This window comes from Manacus candei, unplaced genomic scaffold (assembly GCF_025592945.1).
Source record: "Manacus candei isolate 608988 ecotype Guabito, Panama unplaced genomic scaffold, ASM2559294v1 h1tg000071l, whole genome shotgun sequence".
Lineage (NCBI taxonomy): Eukaryota > Metazoa > Chordata > Aves > Passeriformes > Pipridae > Manacus > Manacus candei.
In genome coordinates, this window is record NW_026138119.1 from 6,183,208 (window position 1) to 6,208,166 (window position 24,959).

The 24,959-nt window shown below is 59.3% G+C and overlaps 1 protein-coding gene across 3 annotated transcripts; it reads right to left on the minus strand.

Annotated features, from left to right (window-relative positions):
• Positions 1–60: 60 nt before the first annotated feature.
• On the minus strand, positions 61–24,248 carry SH2D3C (SH2 domain containing 3C). 3 transcript variants are annotated; one of them, XM_051808099.1, is made up of 12 exons: positions 24,174–24,248; positions 21,583–22,255; positions 17,065–17,104; positions 6,699–6,827; positions 5,965–6,413; positions 4,190–4,314; positions 3,257–3,834; positions 2,917–3,032; positions 2,588–2,759; positions 1,726–1,837; positions 899–1,105; positions 61–771 (listed from the first exon to the last, which is right to left on the minus strand). In XM_051808099.1, the coding sequence occupies exons 1-12, from the start codon at positions 24,211–24,213 to the stop codon at positions 596–598; spliced, it is 2,817 nt and encodes a 938-aa protein (XP_051664059.1). In that variant the 5' UTR covers positions 24,214–24,248; the 3' UTR covers positions 61–595. The 3 variants fall into 3 exon arrangements, with proteins under 3 accessions (XP_051664059.1, XP_051664061.1, XP_051664060.1); XM_051808101.1 differs by lacking the exons at positions 21,583–22,255; positions 24,174–24,248 and adding an exon at positions 20,493–20,632; XM_051808100.1 differs by lacking the exons at positions 17,065–17,104; positions 21,583–22,255; positions 24,174–24,248 and adding an exon at positions 12,995–13,173.
• Between the last annotated feature and the right edge of the window lie 711 nt (positions 24,249–24,959).

Here is a 24,959-nt window from a genome sequence, read left to right on the forward strand (position 1 = left end):
CCTGGGCTCTGCTCCCCCAGGGGGTTCGTCTAAAGGACACCCACAGGACAGGGAACTCCCTTGAGGAACAGCATAAAAGTTTATTATATGTAAGAAACAAACCCATGAGATATGTACACATATTTACAGGACAAAATGAATGAGCCTAATTATTTACAACATTCTTCATCCTTCACAAGTCTGTACATCGAGAAGTGATTGTGAAAATGTATTTACACGCATGATCCAGCAGCCGTGGGTGAGACAGAGGGGGAAAAGAAATGGAACTGAAGGGTGAGGTGAGGGGCATTGTGTTGTCATGGACCTCAGCAGGGCTGGGTGGTGGAGACCAGTGCTGGCGTGCCCAGATGTTGTCCCCATCCTTCAGGGTAGCAATGTGGACCTCCTGCCCTGTTGTGTCCTGGGGAGGTGAGTGACAGATTCGAGGTGGCTGCTTTTCCTCCTCTTTGTCTCAGAATTGCTGCCCTGTGCCCCAGCACCTTTCTGGGCCATCTCTCCTCCTCCAAGTGCTGGGTCCCTGGTCCCATCCCATGCCCCACAGCTGCCAGAGGGGTGCAGGCTGGGAGCTGGGGGGTCTCCCAGGGCCTGGGGGGGGTCACAGCTCGCTGAAGCGCACCGCTGGCTCCAGCTTGTGGGACAGGGCAGTGAGGACCTTGTCGAACTTCTCGTAGCGCTCGGCCTGGCTGCTCTCAGCCCCACGGCTGCCCCAGAGCAGCCGCAGCTGGAACTCGGTGCTGAAGATCTCCAGCAGCTCCGCTCTGCCCTGGAAACCTGCAGGGAGGGAGAGTCAGTTCCCCAGGATGGGATAGGGACCCCGTGCCCATGGGATGCTCCATCCTGGAGCTGCACACTGGGACTGTGGCAGAGGGAAAGGGGCTCTGCTGTCCCCACTGCTTACCCTGCAGCTTCACCTCAGCATTGGTGTGGTAGAGCCCACCGTGGTGGGCCACCATCCGTGCCGCCTCCAGGTGGGCCATGACCACCTCCACGCCGTTGTCGGTGGCCTCCCAGGGCTCGAGGCTGTCCGTGAGAGCCTTGTCCCGCTCCAGGAGAGTCACGAGGGGTATGATGTGGGGAAAGGTGGTGTTGGTCAGCGGCGGCCCTTCTGGGGAGAGAGGCACCCTTAGGACCCCGTGCGGCCCCGTGACCCTGCATCCCCCTCCCCGTCTCCCTGTGGAGCACTCGTGTGGCCACACAGCCCTGTGGAGCCAGGCTGCCACTGCACTCCCAGGGGAGGCTTTAAGGCTCAGCTGGAGCACAGCAGCTGCTGTGCCTCTTCGATTTGTGCCAGGGGGCATCGCCTCTGTTGACACCAGCTCCTCCCAGTCAGGCTTTCTGGCTGTGCTGGGAAGGGAACGCTGCTGCCCCTGCTTTTCCCAGGGCTGCAGTGAGGAGCAGGTTTGCAGACCACAGAGCACTGGGCATTGGAGGGACATGGCTTTCATCTTCCCCGGCTGGCCACCCTCTCCCTGGGTTTGGCACTCACTGCCAGGCGAGTGCGAGGGTTTGGCTTGGCTGGTTTTATTTAGTTATGAAACACTTCCTTGGGCAGGAAGAGGCAAACAAGGCCAAATGGGCCCTGCTGAGTGCTGGGGCGGTTCAGCAGCCAGAGGGGAAGTGTCTGGCACTGTCTGGGACAGGGTCAGAGCTCTCAAACAGTGAGACTGTGCCCAGACAGAGTGGGAAGGAGCCGGCAAGCAAGAGAAGGGGAGTTGCTCCCATTACCTTTCCCTTCATTCAGGCTCTTCAGGAATGGCTTAAGCTTCTTCTCATAGAGGATTGCACCCTCCGTGTGCCGCTGCCGCAGCACCATCCAGGTCTGCTCCAGCCGGGCAATCTGAAAGGAGATGGGGCAGATGGAGGGTGCTGGGGGCAGTGCAGCCCCTGAGCACCAAGCTCTGGGCTCGCAGGGTGCTCCCAGGAGCACAGCCTGGCCCTGGAGCCATAGTCCCCAGCATTGCACGCAACAGTGCCTGCTGCTCCCCAAAACAGCCTCCTCCACCAGCACTCACTGCCAAAGATGGCACATCCCTGGCACAGAGGCTGGGTTCAGGATTTCTCTCCCCTCCCTGTGCCCCCGGACAGCAGCTTCTCCGCGTCGCAGCGGCCTTGAAGATGAGATGCAGGGAGGGGGCAGCCGTTCCACCTCCTTTGTGCAGGCAGGAAGCAAGACTTCCCAGCTGGGCTCGATTTAAAATTGAATTTTAATCTCCTTTCATCTTCCAAAGGGAGCAGTGTGGCCCGGAGACGCGGCTGCCACAGCCTTGAGACTGATTTGTATTGTACCGGAGGGCAGATTCATTTCCTCCCAGGAACACAGCCCAGCACAAAACAAAAAGCCCAACCACCGAAAAACAATCGTATCCTGGTGGGACTGGGCTGTCTGCTCCACGGAGAGGATGGCTCTTCCCCTTCCCTGCTTACATCCCAGCGGATGCAGCCCCATGCCTACTACTCTGGGCATTTTCCCCCCTTCTCCCACCCCAATGGCTGTTGGATCCTGCAGGACAATAGGGGGGAGGTGTATACTCTTTGGGCGAAGGGGCTGAGCCCAGGCCATAGGGAGTAAAAGAGTGTGTTCTCATACCTGTGTCATTTCCAGGGCGTTCATCACAGCAGCAAAACTGAACATGTTGCCCATGGTGCTCTTCAGCTCGGCAGCCAGCTGGATGGTTTTGTGGAGCAGGGCCGCCCGCTCCTCCGTGCTGCCCGTGCAGCCCAGGATGTCCACGGCGATCATGATGGACATGGTGTGAAACCTGAGACAGAGAGCAGGGTCAGTGCAGGGTGGCTGGGGATGCCCCACCTCCACCCTCACCCCTGTGCCAGGCTGGGGACACTCCGGGGAGGGGGCTGGGCCATGCCCATCCAGTGGGATGGGGCAGCACGGTGGGCTCATCCCTGCCGTGGCTGTACCGTTCCAGCAGGTCGAGGCGGAGCTGGTGGCCGTGGGGCAGGGTGAGCAGCTCCATGCCAGAGCTCACCCCCATGACCCGCTGCATCTCCACCGTCACACCCAATATCCGGGCGACCTGGCAAGGAAGGTGAGAGCTGATTAGACCTTTGTTAATTGGGGAGAGGCTGAAGCATCCTCAGGCAGCCTCTCACCCCAGTCCAGCCTCTGCCTGCTCTGGCCGGTACAGAATGGCAGAGCCCGGCAGGGATGCTCCAATGCTTAGGGATGCTCTGATCCCTGCCAGCTCGGAGTGATCAGAGGGCAGCAGTGCCCACCCCTCCCGCCTGACCCTGGCCGTACCAGGCAGTCCACTTTGGTGATGTGTTTGGCCAGTGTCTTCACATCCACCTCTGCCAGCAGCTCTTTGACCTTCTTGAGCACGGTCATTTCCAGGGGTTTGTTCTCCAGGGGGATGAGCAGGGACTGGAAGGCAGCAGGGTTGAAGGAGGAAGTCGTTTCCATGGTGGGGGGCACAAAGCCCATGAAGTCCGGCTCTGCTTTCAGCCTCTGCCCTGCCTCTGCTTCCCCAGAACTGTTCTCCACAGTCCCTCTCTGTCCTTCCTCCACCTTTAGCCTCTCCACGTAGCTCTTTGTTGGCATCTGCTTGGTGTCATGAGCTGGCCGGTCTCTGCTGATGGGTGAGGTGGGGTGCAGTTGGCAGTAGTGCCCTGAGTCCGGGTCGCTGTAGCTGTTCACGGAGGGAGAGGGGGAGGCGCGGGCATACCCATGGCAGGGAGTCGAATGGGAGCTGTGGGCAGGGTCTGGCAGAGGTTTGCTGTTGTTCCCATGGCACAGCTGGGGCTCGCTGGACCTTCTTATGACTGGAGAGGTCGGGGTAATCCCAGCTGCTTGGCAGGCATGAGGCTTTAGCCGTGTAACTGTGTAGGGAGCAGAGGAGATACTTAGAGAGCCTGAAGATGGGCACACACGTAAGGACCGGGGGTGCAGCAGCCCAGGGATGAGGAGCTCAGGGGAAAAAAGCCTTGCTGCCCAAATAGACTCAGCTGGTCCCAGGGCATGATGATGTGGCTGAGGACTGGCTGAGGTCCTGTCCTCAGCTCCAGCCTTCCATGGGGACACCTCTTTTTGCCATGCCAGACAGTTTCACTATCAGAGAATGACACAGGGGCTTGTTTTTATAGCCAGCTCCATCCCTAATATCCAGGTCCCTGCATCACACCCAGCCTGACCCACGTCCCCACTGTCCCCAGTGGGGTGGGGGGCAATGCCTACCTGTGCTGTAGGCAGGTGATGCTGGGTTCTCGGAGATGGGGGACATCGGAGAGTGCAGGTCTTGGATCTGGTCCACACTGACAGCACAGTTGCGAATGATGTCTCTGTGGTGGGGCAGGGACACACTGGGGAGGGGGGAGATAGGGAAGGTTAGTTCCTGCAAGCAGGACCTGGGTACGTACAGAGGGGTTGGGATAAGTGTTTGCTGCCCCATCATCTCCTTCCATGACTACCCATAATGAAATGAAACCCTAACAAGCTCAGCTGGAGCAATGAGCTGGCAGTTGCTGCAGCAGTTGGGAGCAGAAGGGGTCAGCACCCACATAAAGCAGAGACAGCCCTCCATGCAGGGAGCTTGGTCCTATGCAGCAGAGCAGAGTAGAGCAGAGGAGGAGGAGGGGAGAAGGATGCAACAGCACACCATGCAAAGGTATCTGGGATGAGATGAATTCAGTTCACTCTGCTCCAGGGTGCCATGGGCAAATGGCTCTGGCAAAGAAGTCAGGGGGGGTAGTTTTCTAGGGTTGTGCTGCAAGCTGGTGTCTAATGCTGGGTGTGTCACTCTATTTCTACCTGTCAGGATAATTAGGTGAACTGTTGCTCTGACCCTTAGAAGAGCTGGAAAGTGCCCAGAAACTAGAGTCAGGGAATTGCATAACAAACGAGTCCTGGGCTGGTGGGGCAGCAGTGATGGCCTGATGCAAACACTGTGTGTCAATGGTGCTGCAAAGGATGCTGTATCTGGGAGTGCTGAGCACAGGGAGGGTTGGAAGGAGATAGGGCAGGTAGTTCACTGCCCTGCCTGCTGTGGATGAGGGCTGGGCTGCTGTGATGTGTTTGGTCTTGAGCACTGGCCCTCTGCAGTGGGAGGAGGATGGGACAGCAGTGGCGGTGATAAGGGGTTTGGGGAAAATGTGAGTGATGAGGAAAGACTGATGGATCTGGGCTCTTCTTCTGGAAACACATATGCTCTCCTGGAAGTCTGAGTGTTTTCCTTTTCCCAGCCATAACAGTTGGTTGCCTGTTTTCTGCTGGCGCGTTCTCACCCTGCCCTTGGGCTGAGAAGGTCGGAGTGGTGAGAAAGCAGCTTGGCTTTAACAACAGGCTGTGTCCTGCTGGGGAGGCAGGAGGAGAGGGATCTCCCTTTGGCTGGTGTGTGGCCCTGCCTTCCCTGCAGGGCTCTGGGCATCCCAGGACTGCCAAAAGCAAGCCATACAGAGGAAGTCTCCTTCTCCACCTCTGGAGAAGCCCAACTGTCCCTCGGTTAATGTGAGCAGCTCAGCCTTGTGGAGCATTGGCCTCCTCCTGCCCATCAGGCTTTCAGCTTTGCTTGGTAACTCCTTGCAAATGCTGAATGGAAAGGGCTCTGAAACTAAAAGCGCTGTTCAAAAACAAACAACAAATGATCTCTTGATGGCTGGGACTGACTCTCCTCTCACATTTGCCTGGGAAAGCTTGGCTCTGTGGCTCTAACAAGCCCTGACATGCTGGTAATCCTGGACTGGGTGACTGTAAAACACTCTCTGGCTTCTGGCCTGCAATGCTAAAGTCGTGTGTGCTGTGGTAGCTCAGTGTGGTTGGCAGCCAGCCTAGGAGAAAACCTCAGTTCCAGCTGAGTACTGGTTCTTTCTCCCATGCCTCTGCTGGTCTCTCTCTTCCATCCCTGATCCCAAACCCCTGCCCTGCACCCGAGGAGCAAGGACTGAGCACGGCCCTCCCTCTTTCCTGGGGTTGATCCTCTGCTCAGCTGAGCTGGGACGAGGCTGTGTGCTCACCTGGTCGGGCACCCCTCAGCCCTGGTGATCTTGTCTGCGGTCAGGCCGTCTGTCATGGTGATGCTCCTCCTCTTGATGTGCCCCCCTTTCTGGGTGGAGGGGCTGTGGGCCCCCCCATGCTTCCCGTTGGCCAGCCCATAGCTGGCTTCCAGGTAGCGCAGGGGGAAGGTGCGGTTGATGGGGCAGTAGACGATGGCTCCGCTCTGCTCGGAGATGGCCTTGCGGTTGCCCACGTAGAAGCGGACGAGGGCGGGCACGTTGTCAAAGCTCTCCTGCTCAAAGAGGTACTGCACACGGGTATGGCCGTCGCTGGACTTGACCGTCACCTTGTTGATCTTGAAGTGGAGGGGCTCGTTGCGCCAGCGGCACGTCAGCACGTAGTCACCCAGGCTGGTGAGGGAGTCGCGGATGAGGAAGTCGCCGTTCCTCTGCACGAGGCTCTCGGACACCTGGCAGGCGACAGGGCAGGAGCTCAGCCACAGCCACGCTGTATCAACCTGGGAGCATGGGCGGATGCTCCACTGGGGTGTTATTTGGGGCACTGGTTGTTCCCCTTGGCCTCCGAGCTGTGGGAGGGCATTTCCCGTGGCAAAAACAAGCAGCTCAGAGCTAATGAAGCTCTCAGCCAGAGGCTTCCCAGGGGGACAGGCTGGTGGTTCTGTGTGGTCTTGGGGTGCTCTTCCACAACATTTCAAGCAAAGGGTGCCCAAAGCCACCCACCTTCCCCTTCTCACCTCCCGGGGGATGCGGCCGTGGTACCAGGCATGGCTGCGCAGGTCGGTGCTGCTCAGCTTAAGCTCCTCTTCCAGCTCCTTGTGAAGCTTCTCTGGTGATGAGTCGAGGATGTATTTCTCCTTGGAGAACTGTACAGGGGAAGAGAGAGTGTCAGCTGTGCAGTGCTACAGGGCCTGGGGAGAGAAGGGCTGGCAGGATCCCCATGTGGGGACTGTGGCACCTGCCAGGAACAGACCTGTCCCCAAGGGGCAGGTAACTCAGAGCTGTATGTGAGGATCACTGCTTGTGCCTAAGGACGTGGGTAATGTGCCTGTTGACAGCCAGGTCCTGTCACCAGGAGCACTTGGATGGTCTCCTGGTGGCATGTCCCCATGGTGCCTGGCTCACTGTGCCCTGTGTGCTGCCCCTCTGCCCCAGCTCGGAGCTGAGTGTGGTTGGGCAGGAGAAAAACTGCCCCAGCTTCCCCTTAAACACCTCCAGGGCTGAATTGCCCTGGGAAGCACTCCTCCGGGAGGAAACCTGCATTATTCCTCCTCCTTGAAACATCCAGAGTGTTTCCCCTTCCAAAGGGTTAACTCGCTGTGTTTAGCCTGATGGTGGCATGAATAGTAATGACAAATGTAAAGGGAACCTTCTGCATTGAAATGAGCTTTTACCCGGCACTGGTGCACCTGAGCCTGGAGGATGCAATTTGCCCCCTCCCTTCCTCCAGAGAGATAAGGGATGTCGGTCATGTCTCCATTGGCTGGAACCTGCCTCTCTCCCTGCCTGCAGCTTGGCCAGTGTTCCCAGAGGGCAGTGAGGATGCCTGGCTGTGGAGCTGTGGATGTTCGGGGAGGTGAGCACAGGCTCGGGGTTCCCGTGTGCTCCACATGTGAGGCTCAGGGGCTTTGGGATGAGTCCTGCTGTGGTGCCAACAGTGCTGCATGATGGAGCAGTGCCTGTGAGCCAAGACTCCTGGATTCCCTCCATATCCCAGGTGTGTGCTGTCCTGAGGTGGGGATGCGTGTGCCACTGCCACAGACTAGGGAGCTTGGATGAGGCTATTGGGGTGTCCTGGTCCAGTGTTCCCATGAGTGAGGGTGGCTCAGTGGCTGGCTCACCTTCGGTGGCAGTGCCAGTGTGGGGAGGCACCGAGGGCTGGCCCAGCTCCTTGGTGCCTGTTAGGGCAGGATGCTGGTGGTGTTTTGGAGGACAGGCACAGGCTTGAAGCCCTGCTGACACTGCTCTGGCACTGCCAGAGGAGCAGACTGGCACTCATGGCTGGCCTTGTGTGGTAGCTGTTTCCTGAGAGTACTGGGGGCTGCAGCCCCGTGCCAAGGCACCATGGACCTGCCTCAGAGCTGACCCCTTTACCCAGCACCTCATCCTCTGTGTCCCATATCAATTCCCTCTGCTCCTCTAGTGGTTGTGAATAAGGGAAAGTGTTGAGCATTGTGCTGCTCTCCTGCCTCGTACCCACTGCTCCAGAAGCGCTCCTGGGACCCCACAGGGTCCCTCAGCAGGACCCTGACTCCAGATCTCTCCTTCTCTAAGGAATATATTCCACCACCTTGGTAGTTGCATTCATCAGCCAAAGTAGGCAGAGATCTTGTCCTGGCGACCCTGTTTCAGCCTGGGGAGAGGGAAGGAGGCAGTGGCAAAGGGCCTGTGTGATGGACTGTGCTCTCCAGGGCTTGCCCTCACCAGCCTGGACCTGCCCTTATTCCTCCCTTCCCAACTCCCAGCTGAAGTCAAATGGTGCTGGGAGAGTGGAAGCAGCCTCTGAAAACTGTGGATTGAACTCAAGTCTTGCTCATCCAACCACGTTTGCTCTCTCCATGAGTGTCCTGTTGGCTGGAGTTGCAGGGACACATGGATTGTCCCCTCCTGACCGAGGGCTGCAGGGCATTGAGCAATCTCTGCTGCTCTGGGCCCTCCTGGAGACAAAGCCACCCGGTGCTGCTGAGCCCTATTAAAAATAAATGGTAGCCGGCGGATGCTGCTGGGGTCCGGCTGCCTCCTGGGGGGCCCAGGCCCAGCAGATGCCGTTTCCATGACAACAAATCCATTGCCACCGAGCAGACCTGGCTCGGCCAAGGGGTGGTGGGGGACCCTTGGCTGCAGCACCCTCCCTGTGACAGGGCTCACCCCAAAATCTGGGGCAGGGAGGGGCCCCCCAGGGCACCTCTCCTGTCTGTGCAGGCAAAAGCCATCAGAGCTGAGCTGGGAGCAGTTTGGAGACAGCTCTCCCCCCACCATCCCTGGAGCAGGGATTAGTGCCTGTGCTGCTCAGCATTGTACATCAGGGTTTTCCCCCAAATCCTCCCCATGCAAATGTGCAGGATAACAAACACAAGCCCAGCCGAGCAGTGTCCGGCATCTCCAAGCCCAGATTTGGGCAGCAGCCGGCTGGCATCCATGCCAGGAGCCATGAGCTAAGCTAGCAGGAGAGAACAGGAGGTTTGGGAGAGGCAAGGGAGGTTTTGCATCTTGCAGACAGAGGAGGGTGCCCACCTGTGAGCAGAAGGTGCCAGGAGTCACCTTCTCCAGCTATGTGGAGTGCACTGTCCCTTCAGCTCCTCCTCTGGGCAGTGAGATCCCATCTGATCTGCACAGCCACCAAAAAACCATTGCTTGGAGCGACTGTGAGTCTACGATGCCAGGGGAGACAGCACAAGAGCGATCACAGGGAGCCCTTTTCCTTGGTGTGACATGACTCTGGGCACTGCTCCTCCTTGCGAGTCTCTTGCCCTGTTACATTCCAACATGCTGCCAAAACCACCTGGCTGCTCCCCTTTCCGTGCAGGAACGGAGCTCACCACAAGCCCTTGATGCACAAGGCCCGTGTGCTGTGGAGGGACGTGCTTCCTCCGGCCCCCCGAGCCCTTCAGCAGTGCTCGGCTTCCCTCTGCTCCATTGGCAGCGTGTCTCAGAGGAGCCTGGCCGGTGGCTGCCAGCTGGCCGGGTGCCGAGGCACTGGCAAGGCACGGCATGGCATGGCAAGGCAGTACAGGCCGGCTGGGCGCTGTCAGGAGCGTGTAAGCGGATGTCTGAGCGCCGCGCTGAAAAGGCACCGCTTGGCGCTCCCGGCCGTGCCAAGAGGACGTCTAGAGATGCCTCATGGACCAGTGTGAGGTCTTGCACACAACTGGGTTGGGGTGGGGAAAAGCCCTGACTTCTGTCAGCACCTGGTTGGGGTGTGTGGTGCTGGGCTCCTGCATGGAGGGCCCCCAAGGCCTCTTCCAGCTGAGCAGGAAGGAACGGGGATTAAAGCGGTTCTCCAAACCAGCTGCACCAGACAAACCAGCTCAGGAGCTGCCAGAGATGATGCCAAGCTCTGCTGGAGGAATCCCAACCAGCAGCCAAGCTGAATTGGTTGGAGAAAGGACAGTGCTGCAATGGGCTGTTTCACAGTCCTGGGGCTCCTCTGAAGCTGCCATGCAGTGGGGCAGCCACCATGAGGAGGCAATTCCTGAGGCTCTCCATCCCTGCCTGCTTCCCTGACTCTCCCTTTCTGCTTTCTTGAGGGAGGAAGCACCTCTAGTCCCAGCTGAGTGGCAAGGACTGGAACTGGCAGTGGAAGGGCAAGAGCTGTAGGGATAGAGGCTGCTGATGGCTGTAGTACATGTGAAACAGCAGCGGCCGTTGCTCTGCCTGCTGTAAGGAGGGCTTCAGAGGCTGGCATATGGCTTTCTCTCCTTGCAGAGGTAATCTTATGAAACCGGAGTGATTTCCATTTGCTTTCCTGCTCTCCCCTCCCAGATCTGGAGGAGTTGCAGATGAGGATGAAGTCAGCTTGGAGAGCAAGGTGTACTCACACCCCACCCCGCTCTTCTGCTGATAACATCTGAATAACCCCAAGGCACTGAGCACATCTGTTCTCCCTCCTGCTCTCCTGCTGCCTGCCCTGTGCTGGGACCCTTGCTAGGGAAACCCCAGCCCTTTCTGGAGTTCTCCACCCCTGTTTTGGCTGCTGGAGTAGATATGGGGCCTGGGAAGCAGAACTGGGAGGAAATGGAGTAACAAGCCATTGGGAACAGGTGTATGGGGAAAGCCACAGAATTGTGTGAGGGGTCTTCTCTGCTCCCTCCACTCCTGGTAATGGGCTACTTCAGTGAAGTATTTTAGAGCGAACATCCTTGCTGAGGGATAGACGGTATCACAGTAAACCCAAGAGCCAGTCTGTGTGCCTGCCTGGTGCAGGACTGCTGTGCTCACCGGTCCAGCTGCCAGGTACCACCCAAGAATGGTTACTCCACCTCACACAACCACAAGAAAATCCCCCCACAAACCACCCTCAGGCTGCGATGGGCTCACTCTCAGTCTGCATGCCCTGCCACGAGCCAGTATGTCCTGCTGATCTTGATATCCATGTGGAAAAGAAATCACTTGTTCCTGTCCTCTCTTGCAATGGCTCTAAGCATCTAAATGGCCTCTGAGAAGGCACCAGCCTATCTGCACACCCTATGGGTGACTGAAGGCATCTCTTGGCTATGTCACATCTCCATTAGTCCCCACTGGAGGCAGACCTTAGCTCAAGATCTTTGTCCTGGAGTGCACAGTCCTTCCTAGGACTGGTCCTGGCTACCCTCAAGGTCTCCTCTGCCCTTGTCTATGCTCCTTTGTGGCAGCTCTGGAGCAATTCTATGTGGCTGGCAGGGGTGGGGTGCAGCTGGGGTTGATGGCCAGCAACATCTGGGTGCTCTGAGGTGAGACCAGAGCCCCAGGTTGTGTGGTGGGGTGGCAGAGTGTGCTGCTAGTGCTGCCCCAGGGGAGCAAGTCTCCAGTGCAGTGATGGGGGGGGGTGTGTATATACACATTTCCATCCATCTATATATTACTTATCTCACTCCAAGACGGCGGCAGCGGCTGCTGCTGCATCCCTTTTCGGAGCTGCTATTGGCCAGAAATGATGTCAGTGCTTCCCAGGCTGGGTGCACCGCCATTGGCGGTGAGCGGGGATGCGGCTGTCAGCTGGAAGCGCTCCAGTCATTCATGGGGACTTCAGTGTGTGTTTGCTGGGCACGCTTGGACACAAATAGGTGGTGAAAGATCTGGCAGAGCCAGGTGAGCACTTAAGGCTTCACTTTTAACTCTTTCTGGGGTCGGGATGGAGTGCCCTCCATCCCCTCTCGCATCTCTCTGTGAGAGCCAGACCTGTCTCTCCCTTGTTCTGGCAGCAGCTCGCTGAAAGCACCCCATCACCCCCTGCAATGTGCAGCCCAAGGGCACGTCCCCGTGTTGCTCAGTGGCCTTTGGACAACTGGGAAAAGCTCTTCTGCTTTTCCCTCTTCACCCCCACTAGCAATCAAAATCCCTGGCTTTGCGCTGAGATCAGCCGCAATCATGACAAGACTTGAAATGCTGCTTCTGGGCTCCGTCTTACCCAGCATAATCTCTACAGCTCGGCACCTACCTCGCTCAGCAGGAGTACTGAATAAGACTGCCAGCTCTCTTGGCTGCTGGCTCCCTTCTAACTTGCAGTATACCACAGCTTGTGCTTCAGATCTGAGCCTGCTTGGCTCCTGCAGTCCTTAACACCTTTGCTCTCTAACTCAGTAAATGAGGGAACCAATTCCCAGTGCCATGCTCCTCTGATGTGAACACCAGTGTCCAAAAATAGGACACCTACACTTGTGCCCAGACAGTGGCGGTGCTGGAAGCACCACAGGACAGGTGACAGATGGATCCCAGCTTTCTCCCACCAGTCAGACCTGTGCAGTGCAGCGCATAGATGGAGACCTGGGCCAAGAAGCTGCGTGTTCATCTGGGCTCAGTCTCCCCTCTGTGCTCAGAGACGCTCCAAGCACATGCCACCTTTTGGGAGATGCTAAACGAGGTTTAGCACCATGAGGTCTGCCGCAGGCGAGGGCTCCTTCCAGAGACTTTGCCGCCTGTCAAAGCGCAGGTCTGGGGGGGATGCGGCCACTCTGGCTGCGTGGCCCTGGCTGCAGAGGGGGCTGATCTGCTCCGCGACCCCGGTGCTCCGCTCACCCCGCGCTCGCTGCCGCCTCGTCGAGAGCCGCCGGCGCGGTGCCCGCACCAGCTCCGTGCGAGCGGGGCAGCGCGGGGGCATCGCGGGGCTCTCCGGGGAGGCTCCCCCGCATCCCCGCTCTCCAGCGCTGCCCCCGGGGACCAGAGCCGCCTCCGGCTGATGCGGGGCCGCGGGTCCCCCCCGTGCGCTCCCCCTTCCCACGGCCCCCCATCGCCTTCCCCACGCGTGCGGCACCGCGGGGACTCCGCGCCGAGCGCGGGGCAGCCGGTGCGGTGCCGGTGCGGTGCCGGCGCGGTCCCGCCGCCGCCCCCCGCTCACCTGCACCTGCATGAAGGAGCCGCGGTAGAAGCAGCAGGCGGCCGCGGACAGGGCGCTCCACAGGCTGCACCGCTCGGTCATGGCGCGGCGCGCCCGGCGGGGGCTGCCCCGGCCCGGGCTGCACCGCCGCCGCTGCCGCCGCCGCCGCCGCCGGGCTTCAATTTCAGCCGCTTCCCCGATTACCTCATCCCTTGTCGGCGGCGGAGGGGCGGGCGCGGTGCGGCAGCTCCGCCTCGGCCCGCCCCGAGGGGCCGCCCCGGCTCCGGGGAACCGGCACCTCGAGGGGAACCGGCGCCCCGGCTCTGCCGGAGCCCTGCGGGGAACCGGCTCCTTTGAGAGGAACCGGCATCTCTGAGGGGTCGGGCATGGAACCGGCATCCCGGCTGTCCCTGCCCTGAGGAGAAGTGAGAATCGGCTCCTCTGAAGGGAACCGGCACCCCAAGGGGATCAGGCAGCCCCGAAGGAAACCTCCATCCCGGCTCCCTGCGCCCTGGGAGGAACTGAGAACCAGCTCCCCTAAGGGGAAACAGTATTCCCGTGTCACAAAGGGAACCAGCATCCCTGAGGGGATCAGGTACCCCAGCTGCCTGTGCCTTGAGGGGAACTGGCACCCCTGGGGGAATCGTGCACCCCTGAAGGGAACCAGCACCCCGGCTGCCCATGCCCTGAGGGGAACTGGCTCCTCTGAGGTGACTCAGCTCCTCAGAGGGGAACCAGCACCTCTGAGGGAAACCAAGAACCCCCCCCCCGACTGTCTGTGTCCTAAGAGAAACTGGCTCCTCTGAGGGGATCAGACACTGCTTTTTTTTCCCCATCCCAAATCCACCTGCTTTCCCCAGTGATGCACATGGGTCGAGGGCTGCCTTGCTCTCACCCACCCTGTCTTCCTTCACCCTGTCTGGTGGTGCCTTTCTGGGGGAGACACTCGTGCCCACCTCACACGGTGGGGAGCTGGCTGCCTGTTTCCTGCGTAGGCCATCTCCGACTGGTGTTTAATTAAGGCTCCACTTCGGTTTAATTAAGGCCACGGTATCACGTATGGGATGTGCGAGGCAGCACTGATGACTCAAAGCATTGCTCCAGCCTCGACTCTTGAATAAGCCTCCCAAATGCCCGCCTGAACCCACTGCCCTGCACTGGGGACAGGCAGGGGCTCCCTTAGCCTCAGGCAGTGACATGAACCCACATCCTGCTGTTCTCACTCCAGGTCTGGAGCACTGCATGGCCTGGGTTTGGCTGTGCTTTGGTAACGGGGGGCTTTGGGTTCCCATCTGCAAAGCATGTCCTGGCCCAAGGACCCCCCTGCCTCCAGGGCGATGCTGTGACCTCAGAGAGGTATTCCTGCTGCTACTGACCACAGAACCCTGCAGCCTCCCCACTAATTAATTCAAATGAGTCCCTCGCATCCCCAGGCAAGGAGACAGCAGTCAGGGCTGATGAGATACAGGTCCCTGCGTGAGCGCAGAACAAAGAGCTCAGAGGCGCTGGCCGGGCCCTCGCTCTGCCCCTGATTTTGCAGGAGAGAGAGGAGAGGGGAGAGCAGCAGGACAGGGATGAGGTGTGGGAGAACAGGGACAGCACACAGACTGCAGGCAGGGAACACAGGGCAGCAGGTGCTCACGGGTCCCATGGGTGCCTGCAGCCCTGCCGGGATGGGCAGGAAGCGTGGGCTCTCCTCCTCCCCTCTTGCCTGGGGCTGAGGGACAGAGCAGATGGCAGCATGCAGGGAGACGCTGCTCCAAAAAGATTCGACGGTGAATCATCCTCCTGCCAAGGCTTCTCCCCGTGACGGGCTCCATGGTTTCCCTCTGAGGCTTTCAGCAATGATCGAGCAGGAGCCTCATGGGGTGCTGCCGGGAGGTGTCCTCCGGCTGTGCTCATGCTGCCCCTCCTCAGAGGGAAGCTGAAAAGCCCTGACTGAGCTTTCGCACGGACAGGCAGCAGCTTCACTGGCTGCTGCTCTCCCAAAGGTTAACACCTTTCTGCAGCTCCTTCACCTGAGCAGGGGCCAAATCTGGGCTGGCTGGGATGTTGAAATACAGAGCCAGGCGTGCAGATCCCCAGGCAGCTTAGAAACACCACCCCTTAGGCCATTATTAAAGCACATTAATTACCAAGTACTTATTGATCCTGGCTTTCTGACCCTCTCTAGGTCCCAATTGCACCTCTAATCAGGGCAGGCTTTGTGATGGGAGCACTGGCCTGGCCGGTTTTTAGCTGAAGCTCAAGGGCTGATGCTTGGCAGATCCTTAGTGCACACCTGGACACAGACCTGCCCATCAGCCTTTGCTCATGAGGGCTTTGCAGCACATCCTCTCTCTCCTCCTCACTCTCCTTCACCGACTCTTTCCTTCCTGTCTTTCCATTGCTTGCCCCTCACTGGTGTTTCCCCTCTGCTTGTTTCCCTCCCAGTCACAAGGACCTATTCCAGTGGTGGGTCCCAGCCCTGTCCTCCCTTGCTCCGAAGGCAGGCACAGCAGTCACCTTCCCACCCTGAATCCTGCAGGACCTGGGGCTGAACACCTCTGGGTGCTGAACACCCTGCAGCTGCATGGGCTGCCAGCCAGGCACAGCGCCTGCAATCAGCTGGAGTGTCCCCGTCATCCCGGTCACTCACACTCCAGATAATTACTTATTTGACTAAAATAGCTGCTGTCACTGCAGCCATCAGTTGACCGAAGGGAAGTGGCATATAAATCACAGCCTGTGGGCACTGCCTGGACATCGCAGGGATGAGTGAGAAATAAGGGCCAGATAGCTCAGATCTGGGATCTGCCTCGATGGTAGAGAATTCTCCTGGCTCACCAAAAAGAGCTCAATCTCAAAGACAGAGCCATACCCACTGTTCCCTACCTGTGTTGTCTCAGTCTATTAACTCATGAGCTGTAAAATGTGCCAGTCTCTGAGTGCACACACTGACAGTGCCAGGGCAAACACCCCAAATCATCTTGTTCCTCCCCTCGCCGCCTCCTTGCTCTTGCAGGACTTGCCTGTAAAGTCCAGGGTATTGGGTTTTCAGGGGAAAATGAACTCCACTGCAGCCAGACCCAATACACCCAGTCAGAGCCTCATTGTTGTGGCACACATCCACTTCCAGCCCTGTGAGCTCCCACTCTGCCAGTCCCACATGGCTAAAGGGTGTGGAGAGGAGGACATCCCGCCAGGGGATCACTCTACACGTCAGAAGCCTCATCCAACCCTGCTGCCCGGAGGCTGCCAGTTGCCAGATTCAGCATGTGGGGTCCTCATTAGCCCTATGGGTCGTGGTGACCCCCATTAGGAAGAGAAGATGAGCTCAGGGTCCAGCTAGGTCTCCTGATCCTGGCAGTTAGTGCTGCCACAGGGTGTTCCCACAGTTCCAGGTCTGGCTACAGCCACCACCAAGAGCCCCAAGTCCAAAGATGAAGGTTCAGGGCTCTGTACTAACCAGACCACCCAAGCTGGGCACCTCAAGTCACTTCTCAACAACCACGTCTGCCCCATGGGGCGACTGGACCAACCCTCCTCAAACAAACTCCCCAAAGGCCATGGCATGGCAGTGACCACCCTGGCAGGTTCCAGTGCTCCGTGCCCAAACCACACAGCATCCCTGCCACCCTTCCCCTGAGCCTGCCCAGTGCCCATCGTGCCAACAGCCTCCTGCAAAAGGGCCGCTCTCCTCTGGAGCCAGGCGCCTTGCTAATGAATTTCTGGCCAGACATGAAGAGTCCTCAGGAATGTTAATAGTTTGCTGGAGGATAAGCAAGAGATTTGGAGAGATTTACACCAACTTTCATGTGACAGCCACGAAAGTGGCTCAAACCCTTCCGTTTCTCTGCGTGGGGGCGGAGGGAGGAGGCTGCGTCCGTGGGTGTTCGCAAGTAACTTGGAACACGAAATGCAGGCAGCTACTGTGGGAGCAGTACTGGGGGGACCACATAGGGTTGGTGTCTCCTCTTCCTTCCCTGGCCTTGCTGGGAATTTGTTCCAGAGCCAAAGAGAGAGCCCAAAGGGGATGGTGGGATGAGGAGTGCAGAGCTGAGCACCCCACTGGGTGTTGGACCTGGCTGAGATCACACTCAGTGTCTTACCTTCACATATTCACTGCCCGACTCCAGGCCATCGTGGTGGCTAGAAGGAAACAGAAAAATAAAAATACTTAAGTATTTTTATGATAGTCATGATAGTCAGGTCAAAGGTGGTGGTGGCACAGCTCAGGGGAACAGGGACCTGTGCCCCTTGCCTTGCCATGGGGCTGAGAGCATGGCTGTGGTTTTGGGAGAGGTTCCCAGGGCCCCAGCACTGTTCCTGCCTGCTCTGTGCCCATTCTCAGCCCAGGGCTTATCCTCCCTAATGCGATCAGAGGAGAATGAGGCCTTTTTAGAGGATCTCTCCCCAAATCCGCTTGGGACTGTGTGAGCTGAGACCCAGCAGCCAGGCTGGGGTCCCCTCAGGTCACAGTGCTGGGGATGCATGCCAAGGTGGGGGACCCTGTGCCCTGTTCCCTGGCAGAGCTGCATTCCCAGTAGGCGGCTGTTGGGACACCACCCAGACAAGCATTTCTGACTTTATCTATGGCCTCGTGCGACCCCACAGAAATCAAACTCCCACTGAAGCCAGGGCTGAACTGCAACTTCCTGGCTGAGACTGCGAGATTTGCCCTCCCAGCATACAGGCAGTAGAAACTCCCATTCTCCTTGGTGGCATGTTCACTCTTAGCCCTTCTGACAACCAACCCAACAATGCTGAGGCAGCATTCTTTCAGCAGCTTCTTTCCCATCATTTCCAGAGCATGTAGGAATGCTGCTACTGCTTTTTGTGCTCTTGTAGGTCCAGGTATGTGTCTGTGTGGAGGTATCCAAGAGGAACAACAAAGAGTTCAAATGGAGAGAGGCTGTAACAGCCCGAGCTGGGGTGCACTACCTTGAGGTCTTGCCTTTCAGAATAAAATACACAAATCCAAGTGTCTTTAACCAGAACCCAGAACTTAGCACCTCCCCAGTGCCAAACTTCAGAGTGGACATCCCACTGCTTGCTGAGGTCACCTGCCCAAGCACGGGGCAGCAGCAAGAGCCTGGGGATGGCACTGTGCCACAGCAGGGCAGGCAGCTGCAAATAAGAAATAATGAAATCCAAGGGCATCACAGACCTAGGATGTCCTTTCCCTGCCAGGAGCCACCTTGCTCCACCTCGTGCCTGTAGCCATGTCCAGAGACATACTGGGAGCAACTGGGGGTCCTGCACACAAACCTCTCCCAGGACCTGAACCAGTGGCATCCCTAGGGAGCCAAATTCCTCCTCTGTGGGCTCCCTCCAGGTTGAGGATGGTGTCTGGTGGCTTCCCCAGAGGGGCAGGTGATCACTGCCAGACATTGTCCCACTGGATATCCCCCATAGCATTACAGTGGGTCCTGACAAGGTCAGCATGAGCCCCTCGGAGTGTCCAGCCCAGTAGCAGACAACTCCCACTTCTGTAACACCTGGAAGTGTTCAGAAAACATGTGGATGTTACTTGAGGACATGGTTCGGTGGTGAACATGGCAGTGTTGGGTTAATGGTTGGACCAATGATCTTATTTTCCAACATTAAGGATTCCATGATTCTCCAAGCCCACGCTGCTTAAACCACATCCCCTGCTGTCCAGCTGGGAAAGGGAAAAGGGGCTGGAAACCAAGCCCACACTTTTTTGGGGGTGAAAAAACAGAGCTGCATTTGGGAGGGGGGATGGACACAGACTCCCTTGGGCAGCTGCGGGCTGCCTGCCCGCCCCGGCACTGCCTCTCCAGCCTGTTTGCCTTTCACACGCCGCAGAGAGCTGCCTGGTGCTGCGAGAGCCGTGAGAAAAACCGGCAGGAGGACGGGGGGCCTCTGGGCAGGAAATCGGGAGCATGGGAGCAGCTGGGAGACGCTGTGAGGGCCTGGGCAGGAGAGGCCCCCGTGCTGGGGAAGGGCAGCAGCTGGGGCCGCAGCCCCCCTGGTTCTGCACATTCCTGGAGGAAACGGCATTTTTGGGGGCAGACGAGCGCCTGGGAGAAATTCCAGGGCTGCCTTTGGAGTGCGGCGGTGGCTGAGCCGCTGGGAACTGGTGCTGCAGCGGTGGTACCGGGGAGCAGGGTTTTCGTGGGGTGGCTGTTCCCTTTGGGCTTGGGAAGGCACCACTGTAATTTGCAAATGTGCCAAGTTCCAGGCTGGGAACAGTCCAGGGGGATCCTGTGGGTCCAGCTCTAGTTTGGAGCCCAGGCTCTGCTTGCCTTGGGGCGCTGGCGAAGTCTGCGCTCCTGGGGAACCAAGTTTGGGCACCTTGTGCCTCAGTTCCCCCCCTGTAGAGCTGCCTCTGTGGAGGTTTTGGCTGGGTGCTGCCAGAGGGGTCTGCTGGCAGCATCAGGCAGTGCCTGTGCCCTGCAGGAAGTGGCATTTCCCGAACCTCACGCACGACTTTGCAGAGGGAAACCGAGTCACGTCCGCTCCATGGTCTGCCAGAGGGTCATCTCCCGTTAGTCACCGTGTCCCTGATGGAGTCACGGCCACCGCCTCACTCCAGGCAGCTCCACAGGCTGGGTGCCACTCCCTGTCCCACAGCAGCGCAATTTTCCCCCCTCGAGGACCTGATCTTGGCAAAGCTCTCCTCTGTATGGGCATCCTCAGCCCATCCTGCCTTGGGGTCTGTCCTAGGGATGCTGTAAGAGGGGGCAAGTGAAAATGTGCCCCAGGGGCCATGCTTCCCCCCCTTCCTGCATCAGGGAACATGCTGTTGCCATGGCCTGGCGGGAACAGACTGTCCCCATCCCCAGGGATGTGCCTGCGCAGGAGGAAGGGCTGGGGTGTGGCACTATCCTGGTCCCGCTTCCGCCCACCCGCCCTACGGCAGAGCCCGGCCATGGGGACGGCTCCAGCAGACAGCTGCTCCCCGAGCTGGGGGCTGTGGAAGGGCTCTGAGTAGAGTGTGGAGGGGCAGAAATGCCCCTGATGCCAAGAGCTGCTCTGGGCACTCTCCTGCCTCAGTTTCCCTGGTGAACAGCAAGGCTACACCCGTCATCAGGGCAGCACCAGAGGATGCAAAAGAGCATTTGGCCCTCAATGTTAGGGACCCAAGTCCCCACTCCCCATATTCAAGACCCCCAGGTGATCCACACATGTTCCCCTGCTGTTTGGCTCCCAGCCATGCTGGCTTGGGACCTAAGCAATTTCTACAAGCCCCATGAACCCTCCTCAAGGTCCCTCTGCCTCTGCTGGGGCTCTACTCACCAAAGGATGTATCAGGGTCACCAGCCCCCCGAACATCCGAGCCTCTGACCCCCCGAACCAGCCGCAGCCCCCAGTGCCGGGTCCGCTGAGGTTTCGGCAGCTCTTTCCATGAGCAAACACCGCCATGGGCCTCGGTGGCCAAGCAGCGACTCCGGCAGCATCTGCGGTGAAGCTTTGTGCCCGCCCCAAGCAAAGCCCCGTCCCAGCCTCTCCCTCCTCATCCCCTCCGCTGTGCCTGGGTGCGAGGGGTGGCCGGAGGGCCGGGACCCCTTACCTGCCCTGTCCCAGGGTGGGAAACCTCCTGCCCACCGCTGTCATCGGCCCTGCGCGATCCAGCGAGTGCCTCTGCTCCGGGATGGGGAGAAGCTTTCCCGGGCGCTCTCCCGCCTTGCACTGAGCGTCGGGACTTTGGGGCGAGCAAGGCGGTGGCGGACCCTCCTCCTTCCCGTCCCAGCCCTCCTCCGGCCCTCCCTTCGCGGCCGGCAGGAATGTGTGGCCGGCACAGCCTGGCTTCCACTGCCGGCACGAATTTCTCCTCCTCACTCCGCTCCTGGGGCCACCCAGACCTCCCGAACACTCGGTGCCAGGGAAAGCAGCCCCCAGCCCCAGGGCGGTACAGGGGGAACGGGGGCGTCAGGGGCCACCTGAGTGCGGGGAGAGGAGAGTCAGGCCAGGGGAGGGGTGGTACAGCGGGACCTTGTTTTGGGGACAAATTTGGAGTCATTGCCTTCACCCATGCCCGCAGTGCCACACACACTGCTGGGCAAGGGGATAAAAATCCCTCTGGCTGATTCTGAGGCCAAAGCCCTCCAAAAAATCCAACCCTCATCTGAGAAGACTGAGCCCCCAAATTCCCCCAGAGGGTGGGATTGTGGCCAGAGTGGGCGTTTACTGGCAGGTGATGGAAATGGGATCGGGGCGTCTGTTTTCAGGATTTGCCCCTGTGCCTTGGGAGAGGCAGTGCAGCTCGGGAGAAGGGGAAAGGATAGAGGGGATGGAAAAGAGGAGAATGAAAGGTGGTGGAGGCTGGTCTGAGCTCTCCGCAGCACATCACGGCGCTGGAACGCAGCCGCCGCGGGACAAAGGGATGCCGGGGCCGAGCGAGGCTGCGAGATGTTTCCACCCCGTCCGGAAACAGGAGGGAGCAGAAATCCCACAGGAAACCTCGCTCCCATGGAGCCGCTGACCTGGCCATGGTACGAGTGCTCCGGCCGTGCCGTCCCACCGGCCAGGTGCTTCCCGCTGGCACTGCAGGCAGGGAGGGGCATCACAGCCACCCTCTGTGTCCCAGCCCCCTCCCCTTGCCCCGCGGGGGCAGAAAGGGGGTCTCAGCAGCAGGCAGAGCAAACCCAGTGGGGATGTACCTGTCTGGGGAGCTCTCATCGGGACATTTTTGTCTGTTCTCCAGCAGATCCCTGTCAGCAGTCTCCACTCCTGTTGTCGTGTCAGGACTTGGGTCGGGGTTTGGTGCCTCTGTCCGAGGCTTGGACAGAGGGGTCTGGCTGGAGTTCATTGTCTCTGTCCCAGGGCAGGAGACATTCCCCAGAGGCTCTTGGTCCGTCCTGGCTGTTGCTGTCCCCAGGATGTCCACGGGCTGAGCCTTTTCCTCCTCCCGATCTGCTTGTCTGGCAGCTGGAGGTGAGTCTGTGGCTGGGCCAGGGGGGCCAGACATCTTGGGAGACTTGAGGCTGGGGACCGGGGCTGTCTGGGGGGTTTTGTAGCTGGGAGTCCCTTTCTCCCGGCAGTTCTGGCCACTCTTGGCTTTGCCCAGGCTCTTCCCTGCCTTGTCCAGGTTCAGCCTGGGCATGGTGCCCATATGGCTGTACATGTCCGACGACCGGGCGTAAGGGCCAGGGCTCTTGGGCATGGTGTTGAGGTCATCCTGGATGCTGTCAAAGGGCTCCTCCAGGAAGCCATGGGGAGGAGGGAGATGTGGCCTCAGAGTCTCGGGACAGCTGGGGACCACGGAGGTGCGTCGGAAGGTGAAGGAACGGGGGATGCTGCTCAGGCTTCCAAACCCTTTGAACTTGAAAAACTCTGGCAAGGAGAGGGGAGAGATGAGTGTGGGGTTACTGCCTGCACGGCATGATGGTGGGGGGTCCTGCAATCCCTGGTCCTGGGTTGGGGTGGGCGTGGGGCACTGTACAGCCTGGTGTCACACTGTTACACCCAAATCTGCAGTCCCAGCCCAGTATGACATCCCTGTGGCCTGGGGGTGTATGCTGCTCAGGGCGTCTCTGCTGGGCCCTGGCAAACCCTAGCAGGTTTCCCCACCGCAGTTGCAGGGGTGGAGGAGGAAGCACCCAGCCCTGGTGAACAGGCAGCTGCAGAAATGATTTCAAATCTTTTCCTCCCGCCCTCTGCCTCCCAGGGCACTTTGGGCAGGGCTGTGCCTATCCCTATGGCATCAGGGCAGCTCTGCAGGATGCAAGCATGAGACACACTACATCTCCCCAGGGGATAGGGGTCCTGGACATGTGTGACCCGCTCACATGCACGCGGCGGAGCAGGAACCGGCCACAGGCGCTGCCGGCTGCAGGCGGGAGAACAACCTCCCCACTTCCTCACCCGGCCCCTTGCAGCCTCCCTGCACCTCCAGCTGCCACCTGCAAGTGCTGAGCACAAACAAAAATATTTATAACTCATGCGGGTGGCTTTGCATTTCACACCTCGGGCCTATCTTGGCTCTCTGTGCTGCTGCGGCGCAGCCTCCGCCGGTGCCGGTGCTGGTGCCAGCACAGGGATGGCAGCACAAGGTGGGGTGAAGCAGGTTGTGGCCACAGTGCCATAGAGCAGTGTTTCCCTGTCAGACCCCGGGTGCCTCTGGGGGTTTTGCAATGTTGGTGCTGCCCTGGGGCTCTGAAAAGCCTCTTCCCCTCTGGTCACCGTGGATTTACCGGAGCAGGAAGCGGCTGCGGAGGTGCTGAGCAAGGATCTGGGTGTCAGGGAGCTGCTCAGGCTTTGGGAATCCCACCTCCTGATGCCATCCATGGGCCCTGCAGGGCATCCCTGCAGCCATGGCAGAAACCTCATGGCCACAATGGAGTTAGAGGCAAAATTGCTTTGGGTTAAACATCCCCTCAGAGTGCAAGCATCCTCTGCTGCCAGCTGCTCCTGGGGCTGCTGTGGGGTGGCAAAGGCAGTGCTGGGGACTTTCCCCATCTCCCCACTCTCCACCACATAAGAAAATCCCAGCTGGGATGGGGCTGTGGGTTTTGCCAGTGGAGGGGTCCCAGGGGAGTGGAGGGACTGGCCCCCCTCTGGCGCCGGCATCGTGGCAGGAATGCGGAGAGCGCAGCAGAGGCCAGCTTCTGTGCAGCCCAACGCTGGGAATAGGGTGAAGGCCACTGCCCCGGGGCTCTGGGGGAAAGCTGAGGTCTGTGAGAAAGAGCAGAGCTCCCTCCCGGTGGGTGCCGAGCACTTCCTCCCAGAGCAGCTGGTGGGAATCCCTTCCCAGGCTCCCACCCTGGCTCCTCCGTGTCACCCCCATCCCTGTGCTGCAGGAGCACCCTGGGCTAAGGGTCCACCAAGCCCCCAGCACCAGCTTGTACCCCAACCGTGCACCCTGAAGGGTGTGATTTGGGGAGTGAAGAACCCCAAACCCTGTTGTGCATCCCTCTGGGTGCATCCTGGCCCAGCACAGGGCTGGGCTGCAGCAGACCGGTCCCAGTCCCAGCACCCAGCTCCAGAGCCAGCACCCAGGCTCTCCCCAGCCCTGGGGATGGAAACCCCCAAAGCCCCTCACCTCAATGAGTTTCCTAACAAATGCAGAGCCTACCTCAGCTCCAAACATCCCTGGGTGGGATGACCCAGGGAGCGTGTGAGCACACACTCAGTCTCAGACCCAAACTCAGAGTCACACTCACAGATTCACACTCACACTCATGCATCCCTCCTCCCTACCAGGCTGTCCAGGTGAGCTCCCCATTGCCCACCCTGTCCCATGGCCACTTACTGAACTTCTTGGAGGCCCCCCGTTTCTGGCCCTCGGCCATGGCTGCGCCGGTCGGAGGCCGCGGGGACCGAGAGGGACAAGTTTGTAACTGTGAAGCCCTTCCCTGCCCGCTCCTCCCTTCCTGCCCCCCCCCGCAGTCACTCATCGCTCGCTCGGCGTTTCCTCCCAGTGCTGTCATCTGCTCCCGGCCCCGCTGCTGTCCCTGCCTGCCCTCACGCTGTCCCCAAAGTCCCTGTGGCCACTCGCACATGCCCGGCTGCTCAGGGGCCACGTCTGCGTCCTGGGTTGGGGGTGCCTGGCGGGTGTGAACACCCAAAAACCCTGGGTGCCAGCCTCAGAGGAGGTGCCAGCCCTATGGAGGAGGATGACAGCCTTAGGGAAAGGTGATGGTCCTATGGATGAGGGTGCCAGCTCTGTGGATGAGGGTGCCAGTCTTATGGATGGGGGTGACAGCCCTATGGAGGAGGATGCCAGCCCTATGGATGAGGGTGCCAGTCTTGTAGAGGAGGATGCCATCCCTATGGATGACACTCTAGCCCTGCGGATAAGATGCCAGCCCTGCACACAGGACTCCACCGTGCACATCTGGGGCTCAGCCCCTGCAGGGTGAGAACCCTATGGCATCACTGCCGGTGGGCCCTGCCAGGAGCTGTGCTCTCGTGCTGGGAGACCTTGGTGTGCCCCGTGGGAGTGTCTCCATGCAGGACAAGGTGGCCTGGCCTTGGCAGGGATCTGGTGTCCGTGTTGTCCCCCATTCCCAGGGAGCTGGTTGTTCCCATGGACGGG